The sequence below is a fragment of the Falco naumanni genome, chromosome 5 (assembly GCF_017639655.2).
Source record: "Falco naumanni isolate bFalNau1 chromosome 5, bFalNau1.pat, whole genome shotgun sequence".
In the NCBI taxonomy this organism is placed as follows: domain Eukaryota; kingdom Metazoa; phylum Chordata; class Aves; order Falconiformes; family Falconidae; genus Falco; species Falco naumanni.
Window position 1 is genome coordinate 21,990,328 of NC_054058.1, and position 18,573 is coordinate 22,008,900.

At 38.8% G+C, this 18,573-nt stretch overlaps 1 protein-coding gene across 13 annotated transcripts in view; it reads left to right on the forward strand.

The window, feature by feature from the left end:
* Positions 1–18,573, forward strand: part of EPS8 (epidermal growth factor receptor pathway substrate 8) — a 140,873-nt gene that overhangs the window by 105,075 nt on the left and 17,225 nt on the right. For 12 of the 13 annotated variants that reach the window (XM_040594601.1, XM_040594600.1, XM_040594603.1 and 9 more), the window contains 8 exons: positions 725–851; positions 1,207–1,295; positions 5,422–5,496; positions 6,091–6,239; positions 8,581–8,764; positions 12,735–12,868; positions 16,597–16,708; positions 17,618–17,761. In XM_040594601.1, coding sequence (XP_040450535.1) covers positions 725–851; positions 1,207–1,295; positions 5,422–5,496; positions 6,091–6,239; positions 8,581–8,764; positions 12,735–12,868; positions 16,597–16,708; positions 17,618–17,761 — 1,014 coding nt within the window. The remainder of the gene's footprint in view (positions 1–724; positions 852–1,206; positions 1,296–5,421; positions 5,497–6,090; positions 6,240–8,580; positions 8,765–12,734; positions 12,869–16,596; positions 16,709–17,617; positions 17,762–18,573) is intronic. The other variant, XM_040594611.1, reaches the window with a different exon arrangement.

The following is an 18,573-nucleotide window of genomic DNA, read 5'->3' on the forward strand; positions in this document are numbered from 1 at the left end:
GATATGTCCAGGATCTGGAAAATAAACATATGGTCATTTCTAAAGACAGGTGGACCATGTATATGTATAACCTAAACTTTCCTTGCCTGTAAGCAACAACATTGGCCAGGTCCTACGATGTATGCAATAACAAATATTTTGCCCCATTTGTCATTTGTAACTTTCTACTTTTCTACTCTGCTGTTGCCCTGAGCAACATCAGAGGGTCTTGAGGAAAGCATGTTGGGGCCTGTTGAATTTGTGTGTTCCCCAGGGGGTCATTCATTCTCCTCCACTTGCTTTTGAAAACAATTCTTCAAAGAGCACTTCTTTGTAAAACTACATTTTGACATTCAACCACTAGCTTAATACTTTGTGTACTAAAGGAGATTATGAAGTTACACTGTTTAGGAAAATGCTGTCCATTCAAATAATTAGAATTTTTTCATGTGCTGTGAGAGAAAATGTAATGTGTGCACAAGTTGTGTAACTGCAATCTGAATTTAGTAAACTTGTTGCTCACATTTTAAAAGCTTTGGTGGTCCTAAGTTTTTGAAAACCTAAGATTAAAAATACTTTTCAGGTGTATAAAGTTAAAAACATAATGAATCTAAATATGGAATGTTCTAGCATGAACTTTGTTACGAGGAAGCTGTTGGTGTCTGAAAGTGTGGTCATTCTGATTTCTGGAGTATTTCTGCTTGAGAGTCTGTAGAGAAACTGTTACTTTTCTTTTCTCCCATAGCAAATTCTGAACCATATTTTGGATGACATTGAATATTTTGTTACCAAACTTCAAAAAGCTGCTGAAGCTTTTGCTGAACTTTCAAAGAGGAAGAAAACTAAGAAAAGTAAAAAGAAAGGACCTGGAGGTAGGGGTTCTTACTGCACACAATTTGCTTCTCTAAGAATCATTGAAGTAGCTAGCAAATGTATCTTTTTGTGGTATTTTTTCGTGAACACGGTTTCTTTCACTTTGAGCACAAAAAATCCTACCCAGTATATTTTTAGAGGGAAACCTATGAAAATCATTTGCTTGAAATGTGTGGGGTGTGACTAACTAGAGATGTGGTTGCAGAAAATGCTCATTTTGTGGTTCTATATTGACCATAAAATTCTGTAAGTTGGTAAATCTATTATGTATTTATGTGTTTACTATATCTGTAACATTTATAGAAGTTACATACAATATAAATGGATATATAAAAATCTTTTTTTGTTCACCAGAGGGGGTTCTTACTCTCCGTGCAAAACCACCACCTCCAGATGAATTTGTTGACTGCTTCCAAAAATTCAAACATGGCTTCAATCTTCTGGTAAGTGACTGCTAGTGGGTATGGTGGTGTGAGGCATGAGGTAACAGTTTTTTCTGGGATAGGTGATGCTAAGTATAACACAGTCTTTGTTTTCCCTACCACTACAAATTAATTTGGGTGTCAGTTTTGCTGCATTGGTTTTCCTATGTCCGATTTCACTAGGGTGAAGTGAAGAACTAAAATTGTGGTGAAAGACGAAGAGGAGAAGGAAGAATCAGTAACATGATGGATTTGCTTTGTAGTTATTAAGTTGGGTTTCTTGGCCATTCCAGCTATTCCAGAGGGGGTGGATGCTTTACTGTTTACACCCCTGAGGGAGCTGCAGGTCATCTTGTCTTTGGGAATGCATTAATCAAGTTTTCTGCCTTCTGCCTAACTGGTGCCTTGTCCATGTATGAAAAACTTGTGGGTCTTAAATGCCCTACTGCTACCAGCTGTGCAGAGGTGGTCATGTCATCCAGGGAATTGTGAGCCTGAGTCTGCTGTCCTGATCTCCACTGCACTTTCAGAAGGAGCAAACCCACAAATATCCTCCTCAAGAATGCTAACGTACCTGGAAATGTAATGTTATTTGGTCCTTGGCTGGCACACAGGAAGATAGCTCAGCTGATACTTGGCTGGTCTTGGACTTTCACCTTTTCCTTCTCCATCCAAGGCTGAACTGAGGCAAGAGCAGGCCTGGCCACCTAGGTTGGCCTTTGAAGTTTGGGATGCTGCTCCTCAAGTTCTGTACACAGTGACTAGATGAGTGTATTTCTTTTTCAGCATTGTTTCTTTTCCTGGTTCTTTAAAGCCTTTTACTTGGGAAATTTGAGTTTAAATCATAAAAGAATCTCTAGGAACATCTGTGGGGATCACGCCTCTGTTGCATGCTTGCCAGCCTCACCAGCTGTGGCCTTAATTTAGTTTTATGCAACTGTGCCCATCAGACTCTCTGTGCTTGTTTGCCATCATTACGTGGGACCTTTCTGGCCTCAGAACTCTCCATCCGACAAATTGCTGTTGCTTTATAGGTTCAACAAGCAGAGATGCTAAATCAAGAGCCTTGTCCTGGCATCTCCTCTTCTGCAAGTGCTGTTAAAGGCAGGCAGCAAGTGGGACACCTTCAAAGCATTTACTTTCAGATACTGACTGTCCTTTCCAATTGCTGTGGAAGCTATGCCAACAGAGAAAATTGTTCTTGCATTCACTGAGTAAAATCAGCTTTTTTCTTCTTCTTAGGGAATGAATTCTGATTGCAGAACTGTAGGAGCTATTTGGAAGTATCTGTTTTTAAGAAATGGATATTTTTTAGATATATCTATTAAGAATAACTTTTTTTAACAAAACTCTGTATTGAATGCTGTGATTCTGACCTTAAAGGATTGCTGTTTTGTGGAAGATGGAAGTCTTAGAACATACTGATCCTTCTCAGTAATAGTGCTTGTAGTGTTCATTTTTTTCCATTCTTACTTCTTATCTCATTCTGCATTTAAATGTTTTTCACCCAAGAACAACATGTGCACTTTTACGCCTTTTATTTTCTGTGCAGGAGAAGAAGCAGTTCTTGTTCTGATGTTCAACAGCATCTAGGACTTGGTGCTCGTGAGGAGCTGTGCTGTAACAGTGCTTTACTTCAGCATTGTTGCAGGAGCCATAAAAGCCTGTGTCCTGGTTCCAGCTGGAATAGAATTAGTTTTCTTCTTAGTAGATGATCTAGTCTTGTGGTTTGGTTTCAGTATGAGAATAATGTTGATAACACACTGACTTTTTAGTTGTTGCTAAGTAGTGCTTACTCTAAGTCAAGGACTTTTCAGTTGCCCATGCTCTGTCAGTGAGCACAGGAGGCTGGGAGAGGCAGCATGGCCAGCACAGCTGATCCCAACTAGCCAAAGGGATATTCCATCCCATAAAACATCGTGCTCAGCATACATATTGGGCGAGTTGACTGGGGGCCACCGATTGCTACTCAGGGACTGTCTGGGTCAGTGGGTGGTGAGCAATTCTATTGTGCATCATTTGGCTTTTTTCCCTTAGGTTTTATTCCTGTCTTTCCCTCTTCTGATCTTTACAATTGTTGTGGTGATGGTTGTTGTTGTTATTACTACTATTATTTTAACTTTATTTAAATTATGAAACTGATCTTACCTCAGCCGCAGGTTTTACCTTTTTCTGATTTTCCTTCCCATCCCACCAGCAGGAGAAGAGGGGGGAATGAGAAAGGGCTGCATGTTACTTAGTTGCTGGCTGGGATTAAACCATGACAGTCTAAAATTTCACTTCCTGGGGCTTTATGTCAAGCATGGAGGACTCTATAAAATGAAAAATCTAGTTAGAAAATTTGAAATTAAAAAGGAGTAGCTAGAAGAATAAAATCTTTGCCAGTAGAATGGAAACTGTTTTAAAACACCATGCTGGAAGCTTCTAGAAAATGCCTACCATTTGTCAAAAATACCTTTAGAAAGACTGAAAGTAAGTTGTTATGACTGAAGAACAATATATAGGAAGTTATTACAAGTAAAAACACATCCTCCTCCTTTCTTCATTTGGAGGCACACTTTGGAAAGTCTGGATGTGAAAGTAGAATGAGGCTAGCCAAAAGCAGTTTGAGGAACAGACTGCAAGATGCAGTAAAAACTACTATAACTTTTAAGAACACATTCTGGCATGCTGCTTAACTTCTGGAGCCTGCAGGGCCAACAGATCATCAGTAAATAAAAGAATTCCTCCAAAAAGCTGTATCAGAGAAACTATATGATTTTTTTAATATGTGTGTTTACTTGGAAATCCTTGGTAGTGGACAGTATGTTCATGAAAATCATTTTTTATGGGAGACACAAGAGATATTCTGTTTCAGATTTGAAGAACTGGTAATGGGTTAAAGAACAGCAAATCAAAATGACGAGTTACAGACAGGTGAATAGAAGCCCTGTTTGAATGGGCACCATTAATCAATCTATTCCAAAAACTAAGTCAGCAAACCACACAGTACGGTGTGTAACCTCTCTCAAACTGCCTTTCTTGCAGAGGAAGAGAAGTCATTAAGGTAATGCTGATAATCTTTAAAGTCATTCCAAGGATCTGAGACAACCAGGTACCCGCACATGGATGCAGTTTGTAGGCAGGTATATTAAGTTGAGGAAGAAGCAAACGTGCATCTTGCAAAACAAAATAATGTCTATAAATCCATCAGTTCCTTGGATTTTATTTCTTTGGATTTCAAAAACACATCCAGCAAGGTTGCATACCCCAAAGTTCTTAAAGAAACTGAGCTGCTGTGGGGTTGAATGTAGCTGCTTAGATTGTTGTGTGAAATAGAAAACAAATTATGGGACTAAAATGCCAGTTCACAAAGTGCAGTAAATTCAGCATTGGCATCCCACATACCTTTGCAGATACCTTTGCTGTCCAGCATGTTTACAGGTGTCTAGGCAAATGGGGATTATAGAGTCTACAAATGTAGAAATATCTCATGATAGCAGATAAAGTGACAGATGCAATTCAACATTGATAGATATGGTAGTCATGGACAGGTGGGGGAAAATCTCTATATTAAATCAGAACAAATGTTGATGCAATACAGATTCCTGTGAGAATGTCATTCATGTTCAACAGTGATCAACCAAACAAATGTTAAGAACCATTCGGAAAAAGAAAATAATTAACAAATAAAAAACATCAGTATGCTGTTATGATCCCAGTGTAATGAAATTGAGGGAGGACAAGAATGCTCAAAGAAATTACTTTAGCCTGGAAAAAAACCAAACAGAGAAAGAATGTAATAAAGCTGTAAATGGTTATGAGCATCACTGGAAAAAGCGAGTAGAGGATTGCTCAGTTTTCTTTTGGAAGAGAACTACAGAACACTAGTGAAACTGAGAGGTGGTGAATTTCCAAAGGAGATGCTTCTCTACGAAGCATATAATTCAGTTGTGGAACTGCTGTTTTTGCATGATAGGTGCTAAAGATACACATGGGTTCAAAAGCATTTGGATGAATGAGCATTTGCACTTAGTGGCTGTTGCAGATGAAACACTGGGCTTAGGCAGACCTGTGGCCTGATCAGGGATGCCCATTCTTATGTGAAGTATTTATTGTCATAAAAGCTAAATGTTTCTTAAAATGTATCATTTTCCCATTCTTTCAGGCCAAATTAAAGTTCCATATCCAGAATCCTAGTGCAGCTGAACTGGTTCATTTTCTCTTTACCCCACTGCATATGGTAAGGTTTATAATTTTCTCAGTGTTTTCCTTCAGCACTCTTGTGTTTATATGCTCTGTAACCTTTTCAAGGATAACAAGTTTGAAATATGTCCCTGGACAATAGCTAAGGAGAAATGTGTGTGTCTCAGGATCTTTTTAGAAAATAATTTTTATCCTTTTCTTTGTATATTCCTATCTATTAAATATATTTATTTAAATCATCTTAACTTTGTGTGTTACAGTTAGCCATTATAATTTTTAATTACTGATAAAAAATTGAGATACTTTACATAATGCAAGAGGAGAGTTGAAAGCACAGCCATATGTCTATTTAATGGAAGGATGTGCGGTTTTGATCAGTGGAGCAAAAATAACATTGCCAAAAGTGAGGCTAAATATAAAATGGTTGGTGACCAAAACAGCAGTTCTTCTGCAATAAATGGTTTAAGTAATCTGTAGGACATTAAGACACATTGTTAGCTTCTCAGAGTTTTTTTGGAGGGGTTGTTTTCGTGAGTAATAAATGTTTACTAGCAGCACTGTAGTTAACTTACATTCACTGTAACTTCCTTACTGACAGCGTTCTTTGTATTATTTCAATACTTGGATTTAGGTGGTACAGACAACAGGAGGGCCAGAGCTTGCTGGTACAGTTCTCAGTCCCCTCTTAACAAAAGATACGATAGACTTCCTGCGATATACTGTCACCAGTGAGGAAGGCCAATTATGGATGTCATTGGGTGACACATGGACCAAAGCCAGGTGAGAAAAAGCCTTTGCATATTTTATTGATAAGCTTTAAAGTCAAGTTTATTGACGTTATCCACCCCCCCAATAAACTCAATATTAATTTCTTAGACTTTGAACTCTTCAGAACTGTTCTTCAAAGTTTTTGGAAAGGAGCTCTTTAGCCCCAGTGGAATTTGGGAGTGGTTTGATTTTTAGGGGTCTCAAGGAGGGAGAAAATGCAGACAGAAATTTTTGTTTTCTCCATAGTATCAAGAACCTCTTGACATAATCTCTTGCAGTAATTTTTTCTGAACTGTCTCTTACATGTTTCCAGTTGTTTTTCACTATTATTTTTCGAACCCAGCTATCTGGACTTCACTAAAAATCAATTTGAAGAAGACGCAATAAAAATTGGCCAAATATTGAAGAACAAGATAGAGATTTCTATTTTCAATTTCCAGTAATTATCAAAGCTGAAAATCTATGCCTTTACTACTTCAAAAGCATCATAATGCTGTAAAGAAAATGCTTATAATTTTTGGATGTGTATTGGCTGAACAATGTTACATGTGCATATCCTACGCGTTGCACTGTTATGGTCAGACTTAGCTAAAAATGAACTATTTTATGCATTTGTTCTTTTTGAGGTAAGTATGTGGTTCCAAGTTACTTAGGTAAATAGAACACGCAAAAGAAAAAGCTTAAATTAGCAAAGTGTGTTTTAACTCTAATCTGCAGTAAAGTACATTTGATGATGATTAAGTATGCAATCACTTGGGCTGGAAATGCATCATGTATTTTGTGTTCATTCATCCTTGCTTTTAGATTTTAAATTGGAACATAAACATCTACCAAGTGGATTCCTTTAATTGATTGATTGATTGATTGATTGATTGATTAAAAAGTAGTTGAGTGTTTTGCTGGTAAGAAAGGCTGCACAGAAAGCCCTAGAGCATGGAGTGACAAACATCCTTGGAGTAGGGAGAGTGATATACAAGTCTTTCCCTTTCTTGATCTCACTCTCCTGCCAGACTAGGAATGTTATCATCCTTTGGAATGTTGAAAGTTGTTCATCCTTTAGGCCTATGGTTCAGTCTGCTACTATAAAATGCACTGGGAACAGGAATTGCAGCTCCTTGATACTGCCTGAGAGCTTACCCCAGCAAAGCACCATTCTCTTGCCTTTACCTGCTTCAAGCTCTGCTGTCTTCGTAGCAGCTTGTGGAGGGACTGGCAGTGGAAATTGCTTCATAGCATTGGAGCCCTGTGCAGGGAAAATGAATCACTGGGTAAAATAATGGGCTCTTTGTGTTGGGAACTGCCATCATCATTTGTTTAATCCGTCCTGAAAAAAGCTTAATGGAAAGAGAAGCAGCTCATGTTGGGCAGTGAAGAATGAAGCACTTGGAATACAGTTGTTTGACCTGTGCAGATTAGAAATGATCTGATTGATCTCGGTATCCAGAGGTATGCTCTGGTGTGGTGTAGCAGGAGACATGAATGATGAAACTCACGGGTTACTGACCTAGCTCAGGGCTGCTAATGGACCAGTAATTTCTGACTGCTCCTGCAACTTGTGTAACTGGCAGCATTTGCCCCTTAGTTTTGAGCAGGGTCAACAACAAGACTTTTAAAAGGATGTTATGTATGTTCCTGTTCCTGCTTTCACTGTTAAGATACAGTAATGTATATTGTGGGACAGTGTGTTATGTATAGTGCAGTGACAGAGTGTGCAAGTATTAGTTTGGGTATTTTATATCACAATAGGGAATGCTAATGGAGCTCTGAAAAGTAGTACAGCATTGTAAAAAGAGCTATCTGGACCATGAAACAGCAAATATGATACTAATTCTTGTGTCTTGGAGCACTTCGAGGTGTGGGGGTTTTGTCAGTAAAAGCTATTGTTTAACTTTTGGGCTTAGGTGTAGCTAGGCCCCCTAAGCTTCCATACTTCATACCTGCTTTCAGACTTCCTCTTTGAAGACTTTGTCTCTTTGAAGTCTTTTGTCTGGTGCTTGCACATAAATGCTGCATTGCAGTATCTTTCCCCATCAAATAGTTAAATCCTAGATTTGTTTGTGATTGATTTTTCTATTATTCATCCTGTGAGAGAAGACAGAAATTTGTTGTGTTTTACCACTGACATGTCCTTACGGCAGGAGCAGCTTCCTTCTGCAGGGTACAGTAGGGAGCATGGCTGTGGTCAAGCAATGTTTTCTGCCAATTTTGTGTTCCTGTGCAATTCTGCCTTATTGTAATCCCAATCTCTCCTCTATACTAATAAAAATTCTAAAGCATTTCAATTTTTAGGAAATCTATTAAACCAATATTTGTATGGCCCTTGATACAGATCTGTAATTTACTTTTCATACAGAGCGGATTGGCCCAAAGACCATTTTATTCCACCTTATGTCCCCCGTTTCCGAAATGGTTGGGAGCCTCCTTTGCTGAACTTCATGGGAGCTCCAAAGGAGCAAGAACTCAATCATTTGGCTGAGTCTGTGGCAAACGTTGCAGAGCAACAGCGGAAGCAAGAAATGAAAAGGTTGTCAGCTGAGGTAGGTTACCTGCAACAGTGTTTTGTAAATTAGCTGAAGGCAACGCCAACTGTTTACTTCATGAAGAAAATAATCTGTGATGTTGTTGGAATAACCGTGCTCTGATGTCTGCTATATCAGTGCAAGTTCATTACACTTACATTAAAGTTATAAAAAACCAAATACCTGTTCAGCCACCAAAAATGTGATTAGGAGAAATAGAAGGCTTTTGCCTGCTGCTCTCCTTGAACTTGGTGCACTTTCCCACCTCAATTGGGACAGTAGTCCAGGCCCCTGAGGTTCAGTTTGATTCTTGACCTGTGCTTTCAGGTGCTGGTTTTTTTTTAATCATATATTTAGGCAGAATTTGAACCAAAATGCTCTTAAATGTGCATCCATGCAAGGCTGGATGGGATGCTAGGGGGAAAAAGCACCACTGTTCAGGCAATTTTGGTTTTAAGCTACTGCTTCACAAATGTGGAGTTTAATATTCCTTTCATTAATTTCTTGATGCTTTCACTGTATTGCAAGAATGTATTCAGAGGTGGTATCAGAAAAATGCCATGTCAGGTAATTTAGACCTACTTGTGAAAAACAGCTGCCCATTAGAATTCTTCTACAGGAACATTTTCCCATCCTTTTTTTCCAAGAAATGTGATGAATTTAGCAAAAGACAGGTTATTCTATTTAGAGAATGGAAACAGGCACCATCATCTGAAGCCTTCAGAGAAACCAAGAGCGTGTTTTTGGACCAACTTTATAGTCCGCTCCTTTGGTTCTTAACAGAGATTCTTCTCCCTACTTTTTCGGTAGAGTTGGTCAGAAAATGTACTTTCATTTTTCTCACAATTCTAAGAATATATATGGATTTTGTTTCTTTTTAATTCACAAAAAAACCCCTATTGCATTTTTAAACATATAAAAGTTTTCATTTTGGGAGCTTTTTGTTGTTGGCAGGACATAAGTTCTAATTCAAAATTTTGAATTCTTTTGCTATGCTAGTTTTACTTTAAATCAATTGTTATTTAGTCCGAGGTCCCCTGTTAGCAGCTGTGATATGAAGTGCACCTAAGAATTTTCTAGGTTTAGTCCATAGTCTTTCCTGTCTTCCTTGAGCAATCTGCACAATATTTGGAGTATATCTTAACCCAAGGACACTGCATTTTATCTTAATTTTATAATATGTGGGGTTTTAATCTGTTAGTGAAAAAATGCACATATGAAAGAAGGTTCAAGGGAAGGTTTTTTGGCTTTTAGGGCATGGTGGTTTTTTGCAGAGCAATTCCCTATCAGAGACAACAAACCTTCCCCAGCAAAAGTTTATGAAAACTGCCCGTGGAAAGCTTGTCATAATAAAACTTTGTTTTCATGACAATCTCCATCAGTCCAGAAAAAAAAAAATAATAAAATAAATCTACTCAGCTATAGAGACAAACAAATTGGATAAAAAGTCTGCCAAGCAAAGGAGGTTAATGTGGTAGATATTTGATTAATTAAAACACTGTTTGGCTTTATACCTAACAAGATATACAGGAAAAAGTGCACCAAAAACTTAGTTGTTGCCAGTGATTCATTTTGAGCAAAAAAAGCATTTTTAGTAAAGTTAACGGACACGATAATGTGAAATGTAGCTGTTGCCATTGCTGTCACCCCCTTCCCTAGTCATCTTCCAAAAATGTCTTATTAATCGCTGTCTCAGTATTTCTCTGCAGTTTTACATTTCCGTGCAGATTTTTTTGTTTACACTGTGCTCCTTCTATAATAATTTAAAGAAGAAAAAAAAAAGACAAAATAGTGTTGAGAAAAAGAAGTGCATTATTTTTTCTCTTCTAATGATTGTAAGAAGTTAATGTTATTTTATATATATAATAAGTTAAAACAGTTTTGGAGGCGGAGAATATATTGAGGTATTTTACTTGCTTGTGTTTCAGAGAGTTAGTTTCATTCTTTTTCATGGTGGTAACGGTTGGATTAATTGTTTGTGCCAACTTAGCTGCTTTGTCTTAATCTTAGAAAGACCAAAAATAAATAAATAATATGTATCGCAGTTCCCTGAGTGCGCGACACCTGGGATGTCAGGGCTTAGTTTCATGACTGTCACTGATTCCCACGTGGTCTTGGTCAAGCACTATAACCTTGGTACCTTGGCTGCCTGCACCAGTGCCTCCTCAGCACATCCCTAGGGGGAAAAAGCCTTGAGCTGCTTAATAGCTGTGAAATGCTGTAGGTGCTCAGCTGGAAAAAGCTGTGCTAGTGCAAAATGCTGTTTGGCTGCAGCAAAAGGACCACCCTGCAGTGGGTGATGACCAGAATAATTATTCTTTTGTAAGTCTGCCATAACAGCTTATTTAATGAAGAGCGCTGGCTGGAAAAATAAGATGAGGATTTAAGTGTTTGTCTTTTGACACTGATTTGCCTCCTGTCTCGGTGTGACATTGCTCTCCCGAGGACCAAGGCTGCATGTCGAGAGCTGTGCTGCCCCAGGGGTGGAGAGGGGATGAGTGCGTGTGGCTGCCCTCCCTGCTGGGCAGGGACTGCTCTGGCATCTGGCTGGAAAAGTGCGTTGGAGGTTCCTGCTCATGAGAACCATATTTTTTTTCCTTTTTCTTTCCATTCCTGAATCTTAAGATCTAGCTACACACACAGCTCCCACCAGGGGGGTTTCAAAGTGGAGTCTGTTCAGTGAGGAGGACTTCAAATGGCAGTGAAACAGTGGGGAACTGGTGGAAGAGAGTCCAGTGAGGCTGAGGTGATGCAAATAATCTGTGTGTGAAGTAAAATGAATTCCTGCTTCCTGGGTGAATTTTGATGTAAAGTGTAAGCTAGGTGACGCTTGAGATTTTTTTCAAAGTGGTCTTAATAGTATAGTTTTAAAGAAAATTCTATGTCTATGGGGGGTTTTATGCAGTTTTAATTTCATTTCATAAACCAACCCTCAGCTGCATAGGCAAGTGTCTTTTGGTGCCAGGTCAGATACTTGAAGGCAGAAATTAGGTGAGTGGCTTTTCTGTAGCCACACAAAAAAATAAAAAAAACCAACAACCAAAAAACCAAAGCAAACAACCCCCTCCCCCCCCCCCGCCCCAAACCCACCAACAAACCAAAAAAAACTCACAGAACACCAATAAGACCAGGAAACCAGGTGTAGAGATGTGGCAATTTCTGATGAATCTCAGCTCTTCTAACTTGTGCAACTGGATGGTGGTATAAGGAAAAGATCTAGAATGAGCAATTTCAATGTCATAATCTCCAGAAATGAACTGCTTTGTTTTTGTTTTGGGGAATGGTGGTTAAAATAATTCTTACTTAGAAGCAGAGTATCATTGCTGAATGTAAGGTGCTTTTTTTAAAAGACTGCTGTTTAAGAATAATTTCCTAAAGCCTTGAATAGTCTTATATATGTGCTTGTGATAAATTGTGATTATTTTCCTTAATTATACTGTCACATTCCCTTTTGCATTTCTTTGACTATAGTCATGTTCATTGAGAGGGTGGAAATGAATGAGCCACTTCATATCCTACAACAGAGTGATAGTTTTACTTGGGAGGTTTTATTTCTTAAACAGAGCTACTGTTAGCTAGCTAGAGGTTTCTGGCTTTAAGCGTGCACCTAGAACAAAAGCTCAACATGTTTTCTTGGTGTGGTTTATTTTAAAGCCATTCAGCCATTGTTCATAAGTTGTGTTGCTGTAGTGATATCTGAGAGATGACATGGACCTTGCCCCAGAGAACTATTTTTCTAAAGAGTATCCACTGCAATATTAATGCAGTGGGATGACTTAGGATCAAAATTCTTTTATTCTTATCCTTTTGATCTCCCTGTTTACGTATTTGAAATGCAGAAGTTATTAACTTTTCATAGCAGGATCATGAGCACCCGAGGATGCGTGAGTGCTGACAGAGACCCTCGGGGTGCTGGATTACGTGAACTAGGCAGTGCCACTGATGACACTAATCCACTTTGTGGCTTTGTTTCTTTTTTGTCTTCCAGCCTCCCAGCGTTCCTGACTACCCTCCGTCCGATGGGTATGCATTCAGTAACACAGTTTACAAAAGAGGGCCTCTGCTGGACCAGGGGGCGGCTGTTGCTGCCTTTAAGCAAACTGTTAGCCGACATGTAGATAGGTAACACTGAATCAATGGCGTACGTGGTGCTGTGGATAACTGTCCCGACTTACTGCTGTTGGGGTGGCGGTGTCTGTAATTACTTCTGGTTGTGTCTGGAGTTGTGTCTTATTTCTATGAGGAAGCGATTCTGGCTAGCAGTGGGTATTCTGCTTTTGCTTCGCTAAGGCACATGATTAAGACTTTTTTGGTATGGTTTCTATGAAACTACCCTGTTTATTTATGTATGCTGTTAAATTGATGCTTTTGTCAAAAATTATATAGTGGAATTCCAACCCAATTGAGAACACAGAATCCTTCTATTTGGGTTAAAATTTTATTTCTGCTTTGTTTCATGTTTTTAAATGTAATCTTTACTCTTTTCAGAACTACAAAGAATGACACGTTTTCTCGGAGATTCACCTGTACTTGTTTTGATTTACTTAGCTGCTCACTTAGCACACCCTAGCCTCCTGCTTTTCGTTTTCTGGGCTGGTGCATAAATATCCACTTTCAGAATAGTAACTCCTCATTTCTTCCATTCTTTTTTAAATGTTACAGAAAATGCTCGGAAGTGTTTGCATAGCAACCAGTGTCTTTTTGCACATACTCTTTCATCCCCTTCATTTTAGCCTAAATCCAAATAGCTTGACAAGACCAAATGCAAGGATCCTTGGAGTCTTGGCCTTGTCTGTGGGGAGAATTTATACCACCACTAGCTGTGAAAGTAAATTGGTAAAACAGTGTTGGAATTGCTACCCCATGCCAAAGCATATTCCGTGCATACCATATGAACAGTATTTCTGCTTATGTGCCATGGAAGATGTTTAAGCTAAGTTTTTTGGGATCAGACTGCAGGTTAAAACAGCATTGATATAATTTTTTTGGATGAAAACCTTTGCATAATCCCTAGATTTGAGCTATGTGCTAAAGACCCTGTTGTTAATTTGCGTGCAGACATGTTCCTGTGTGTTGTGCTAGTTGAAGACTTGATTTTTTTTCCTGAACTTTGGATGTATTCTTCATAACAACAACAGCAGTATTAATCAGCTCTTAAATTTTTCTGAAACTTAGTTACTTTTTGAGTTCTTGTCTCAGGACCAGTTAGCTTGAAATCTAGGTGATCTGTACTCTAAATTCCTTTCTCTCTTACCTGTAATGTGATAAGACCTATTTTGTTCTTTCAGAGTAAGAGTATTCCATGCAAATGTTGTTGCCTCAATTTCAGGTCCAGAGAGTGAGTTTTATGGCATTGAATAGTGATATCATCAATAGTATCTGGCTGCAACTGAAAGAGTCATCCAAGCCTCCTTTGTGGCGGGTAAAGAGAAATGGGTGTTTCTAAGAAGCAGTTAATGTAAAGTGAAATTAGTCTTTTGAAAGATATGAAATGAGACATGCTGTAGTGGTGCCTGTTTCTCACCACTGATTGTAGGAGTGAGTCTAGATGGCTGGTGCTGATGCAGACATCCACAGCATGCCCCTATCTTCCAGCCTGTTCAACATGACACAAACTTCCATTTGCTAATTGGCTCTCAAGACATACAATACGTGCCTGGTAGGAGCTTATTACTGAGGGAAAGCTGTTAACATGTATTACCCCACGTAGCTTCCATTTAAAGATAAATTGTAAAGTATCTGTGAAGAAGGTGGCGGAGTAGGTTTGGGGGAGGGAGTGAGAAATTCAAGCTGACCCTTTCAACCATCAAATGCTGGTTCTTGTTCAAAGCTGACATTCCTAACGAGTGGGCCAAAGGCAGTGACCAACTCACCCACTACCTTCAGAGGAACTGGTAGGTTACAGAGAAATGTCCAGGGAAATTTTAATTACAGAGAACTTTAATGACCCTTATTCCAACATGCCAGGATATCCAGTAAGGTGAATTTTCCTTGAGTGATGTAAAACAAGTATCAGGATCTTAAACTTTCAGTGTGATATTAGGTATATCAAGGACTCCCTCTGATACTGAAAGAGTACTGAATAGTTTTTCAGCAAGTTATGTGGTGCTTGAAAGTGATATGCTTTGTAGCTTGGTTTTGCACTGTTATTTGAAGAAAATCACCCTGAAAGTCTGTGCAATCCACTAGGCTTTGAGCAACAATGCACTGGAGAGCAGAGGGATTCAGTTATGGTTTATCTGATAGGCAGTAAGAAAACGCAGTGGAGGATGGATGTAGGGGGACTACTGAGAAGATTTGTGCCCCGAGTAAACTGTTTGACTCGTTAAGCTGGGCTTGAAGAATTGTGGTCTGTTCAGACACTCACAGCCATTGCCCAGCCCATGTTGTGGGGGTGTTGCTGTTGATAGCAACAGAGTGGAGTAAAACTGAAATGTAAGCATTTTAAAAAATTCTTCCTGAGTTAAGTTTTTTTAAGGGATCAGGGTAGTTATGTGTGTACAAGGTAGGAAGACCCAGTTAGTGAAATGAGTTTGGAAAGGCAGGCTAAAAGTGCCTTCAGAGGTAGATTAGTCATATCGCTGAGATAGTAAGGAAGGAGTTCAAAATCAATTGAATTTTGAGTGGGTGGCAGAAAACATTGGGATTACTCACACATCTTTCAGCCTCATGACAGCTATTCTGCAGTCTAGGGTTCATCCCATGTTTCACTCTCTCCTTAAACACTTCTAGTGTTTTGTCTTTCTTTTGAAATAATCTATCAATCTAAATATTACTCTTCCTTTGTTCTGTTCTTCAAGTCAAGTGAGACAGTTCTCCACAGCCGTGCAATAGCTAGGTAACTGCTGGATTGCTGAGGCACACCTGGGACTCACGGTTACACAGCACCAACATCGGCAACAGTCCTCATTCGTATCCCTGTGCTGTGATGTTGTATGCAGCATTTCAAGCCACTGATTGCCACATGTTTTCATTATCTGTTTGGATTTATTTTTTTTCAACTTTACTACCTGGTATGGTTTGAGGTTGTTGGGTGTAATTGTCAGTAAGTGAATCATGTTGTTTCTTTTGGACCTGTTTTGAGGGGGCTGGGGGGCTTCTCAACTTGAAGAGGTACTAACTACATCAAAGAAGCTAGTACCTGTTTCGCCAAAGGCATTCTGAACAGGTCTTTCCTCCTGGAAATGGAAAAGCACCGAGTTAAACTGTGGTATGCTGTGTTCTACAATGAAGTCTGTAACTGCCAAGAAGTTATTGTTCATTTTCAATTGATACAGTAACTTGAGGTTGTTAGTTGATGGTATCTTATAGTCAATTAGGAAAACTGATCTACAGTAGGTGACCATTTTTTTTAGAGTTTAATTCCATCAGTGATGATGGGAAAAATTTACTCGTCTATTACGTACTTGAAGCAATTTATGATGAATGCTAGAAATACAATTTCATACAAAGCACCAGATATCAATTATATGCCAAGTATAGTCATTTGTTTATATGGCAAATGATTGTTTAACCTACTGTAGGAAAACAGACTAAATATAGTGTACATGGTTATTTTGAAACAATGTCACCTGCTAATCTAAGTTGTTATCATACATCTTGCAAGCAGTGAGCCGATAAGATTAGCAGTTCAAGAGGTCCCTGTAGCTCAACCAGCTCAACTGCCTCTTTCTTTTGTTTGTTGCTTCCCCCCCACCCCACCCACTCCACCCTTAAATTGGTGTGTTATGAATAGGTAGTTTTAATAGGTAGCATTAAATGTTTTGCATGTTGCTGGAAGAGGGCATTTTGTCTGTGTTTTTGGTTGCTTGAATGTCTCACTGAATAGTAGTCTGACCTTTGTTTTGCAGAAACTATGAAGCACACAGTAAAGCACATACCAAGAAATATGCCAAATGCAAGTACGAATTTATGGCAAGAAACAACAGTGAACTTTCTGTCATGAAGGAAGAGATTGTAGAGGTAATTTCTTTTGCAAAGAGAAAACATGGATTTCTGGTACTACTCAGAGCTTAGGGTACCTTTCCTGTGGACAGTGTGGCTGTTAATGATTGCTTTAATGTATTTGTTTTAACTTCCTTAATATTGAAGGTTCAATTAATTTGTTTTGCCTTGTTGGCAAGATAAACAGAGATTCTGTGCTGACTTATGAAGTGATGCTATAGAGATCCATGCTAGAAATATATTTGTGTGTTTCTTCTGTCTTCTCTGGTGTTGCTTTTAAAAGTCACATTTAGTAGTATTTAAATAACTGGCTCTGGCAAACACTATCTGTGTGCGCATAGAGCATAGTGAGAGACTCCCCTTTCCTGGAAGAGCTGGTACCCTGAAAGCTAGACATGGGAAGGGAGGGAGCAACAGAGAGAAAATGTTGTGTATGAGATTGCACGGCAGGTAATCAGATTTTGGGACTGTTCCTGCTCCAGTTCCCTATTTACTCAGAAGTGCTTTCTCTCCAAATGTGTGCTCTCCTAGAACGATGCACTTTTCCTTGGGTTATTAGTAGTTTCTTATTTCTTTTGTCAACAGCATGTAAGTTGTAGAGAAGCCAGCCTCTCTGCACAAGTGTTTGATTTTCATTCTGCTGTCTGGTCCAGCACACGTCTGAGTTTACAGAGATTCGTTACACACTTTTCTTCCATATCCTTTCTTGAGAGCCATGTTTTGAAAAGTGCAGTACAACCATGTAGAATTAACGACGGTCATAATCAAGGAAGCCTACAGGGGTTTCTTAGGGATGTCTGTGTAAGATCTGTTGGCAATCACAGAACCTGGCAAAGTTGTGGTTTTGTTTTGAAATGATGCACAGTCTAAGTACTGGCAGGAGGAAAGTCAGGAAAAATATGTAACCAATTTACCAAATTATTTCAGATTCTGGATGACAGAAAGCAGTGGTGGAAAGTTCAGAATAAAAGTGGCAGCACAGGTTTTGTGCCAAACAACATTTTGGACCCTCTAAGGAATCAAGAAGGTGGTCTAGGATGGTCAGAACCTGCGTATACCCGCACCATCCAGGTACCATCTGCTCCCTGGGAGCAAAACTTTCTTTTGAAGCGTGCATGTGTGTGATTCACAGCAAGGCTGAAATATCTGTGTGTTTCACTGATGGGTGAAAAGATTTGTATTTCTTATACAGGCTGAGGTTGATTTTTCTGTATTGTATAGTCTAATGTGAGAATAAAGGTGATAGAGATACAGCAAAATGTTTCCCCTTAAGGTGGTTTTTTTTCCTACTTATTTGCTTAGAGGTGGTAATTTCAGTCATAATGGATGTGTATGCATTTATTCTAACTGCAAATATCTCTTGTGGATTGGTAGCTGTTCATGCCAAAAAAGGAGTTTGAATTATTTAAGGTAGGGTCATCTTTGTTTCTCCTAGGAGAGTGAACACTAGCTTTTCTTTTTGTTTTCTGTCTTTGTGTGACTCTACCTTAGTCTTGAATCTATTTAATTACTGTAATTTTGGAGTCATAAAAAAGCAGGTGTCTTTGCTTTTGAATTCACAAAGCAGGTATTTTTCAATTGCTGTGCCTGTGCATCAATAGCACTGTATTCTCCTGACCTAATTTTGGTTTTCTTTCATGTTGTGGTGTGGAATTAAGATTTTTGTTGTTGTTGTGTGTTTTATATGTTGAACAGAATTAGAGGGTAAAATATTAAAAAAAAAAAAACAACCCACCCCCCCCCACCCCCCCCGACAAAATCTTACATCAGTGCAGCTGTCCACCTGAGTAAGGATATACAGGACAAAGTTGTGTATTTTTAGACAACTTTGAAGTGGGCTGGAAGCTCATAAAATAAGACATTATATTTTCTAAGACTCGTTT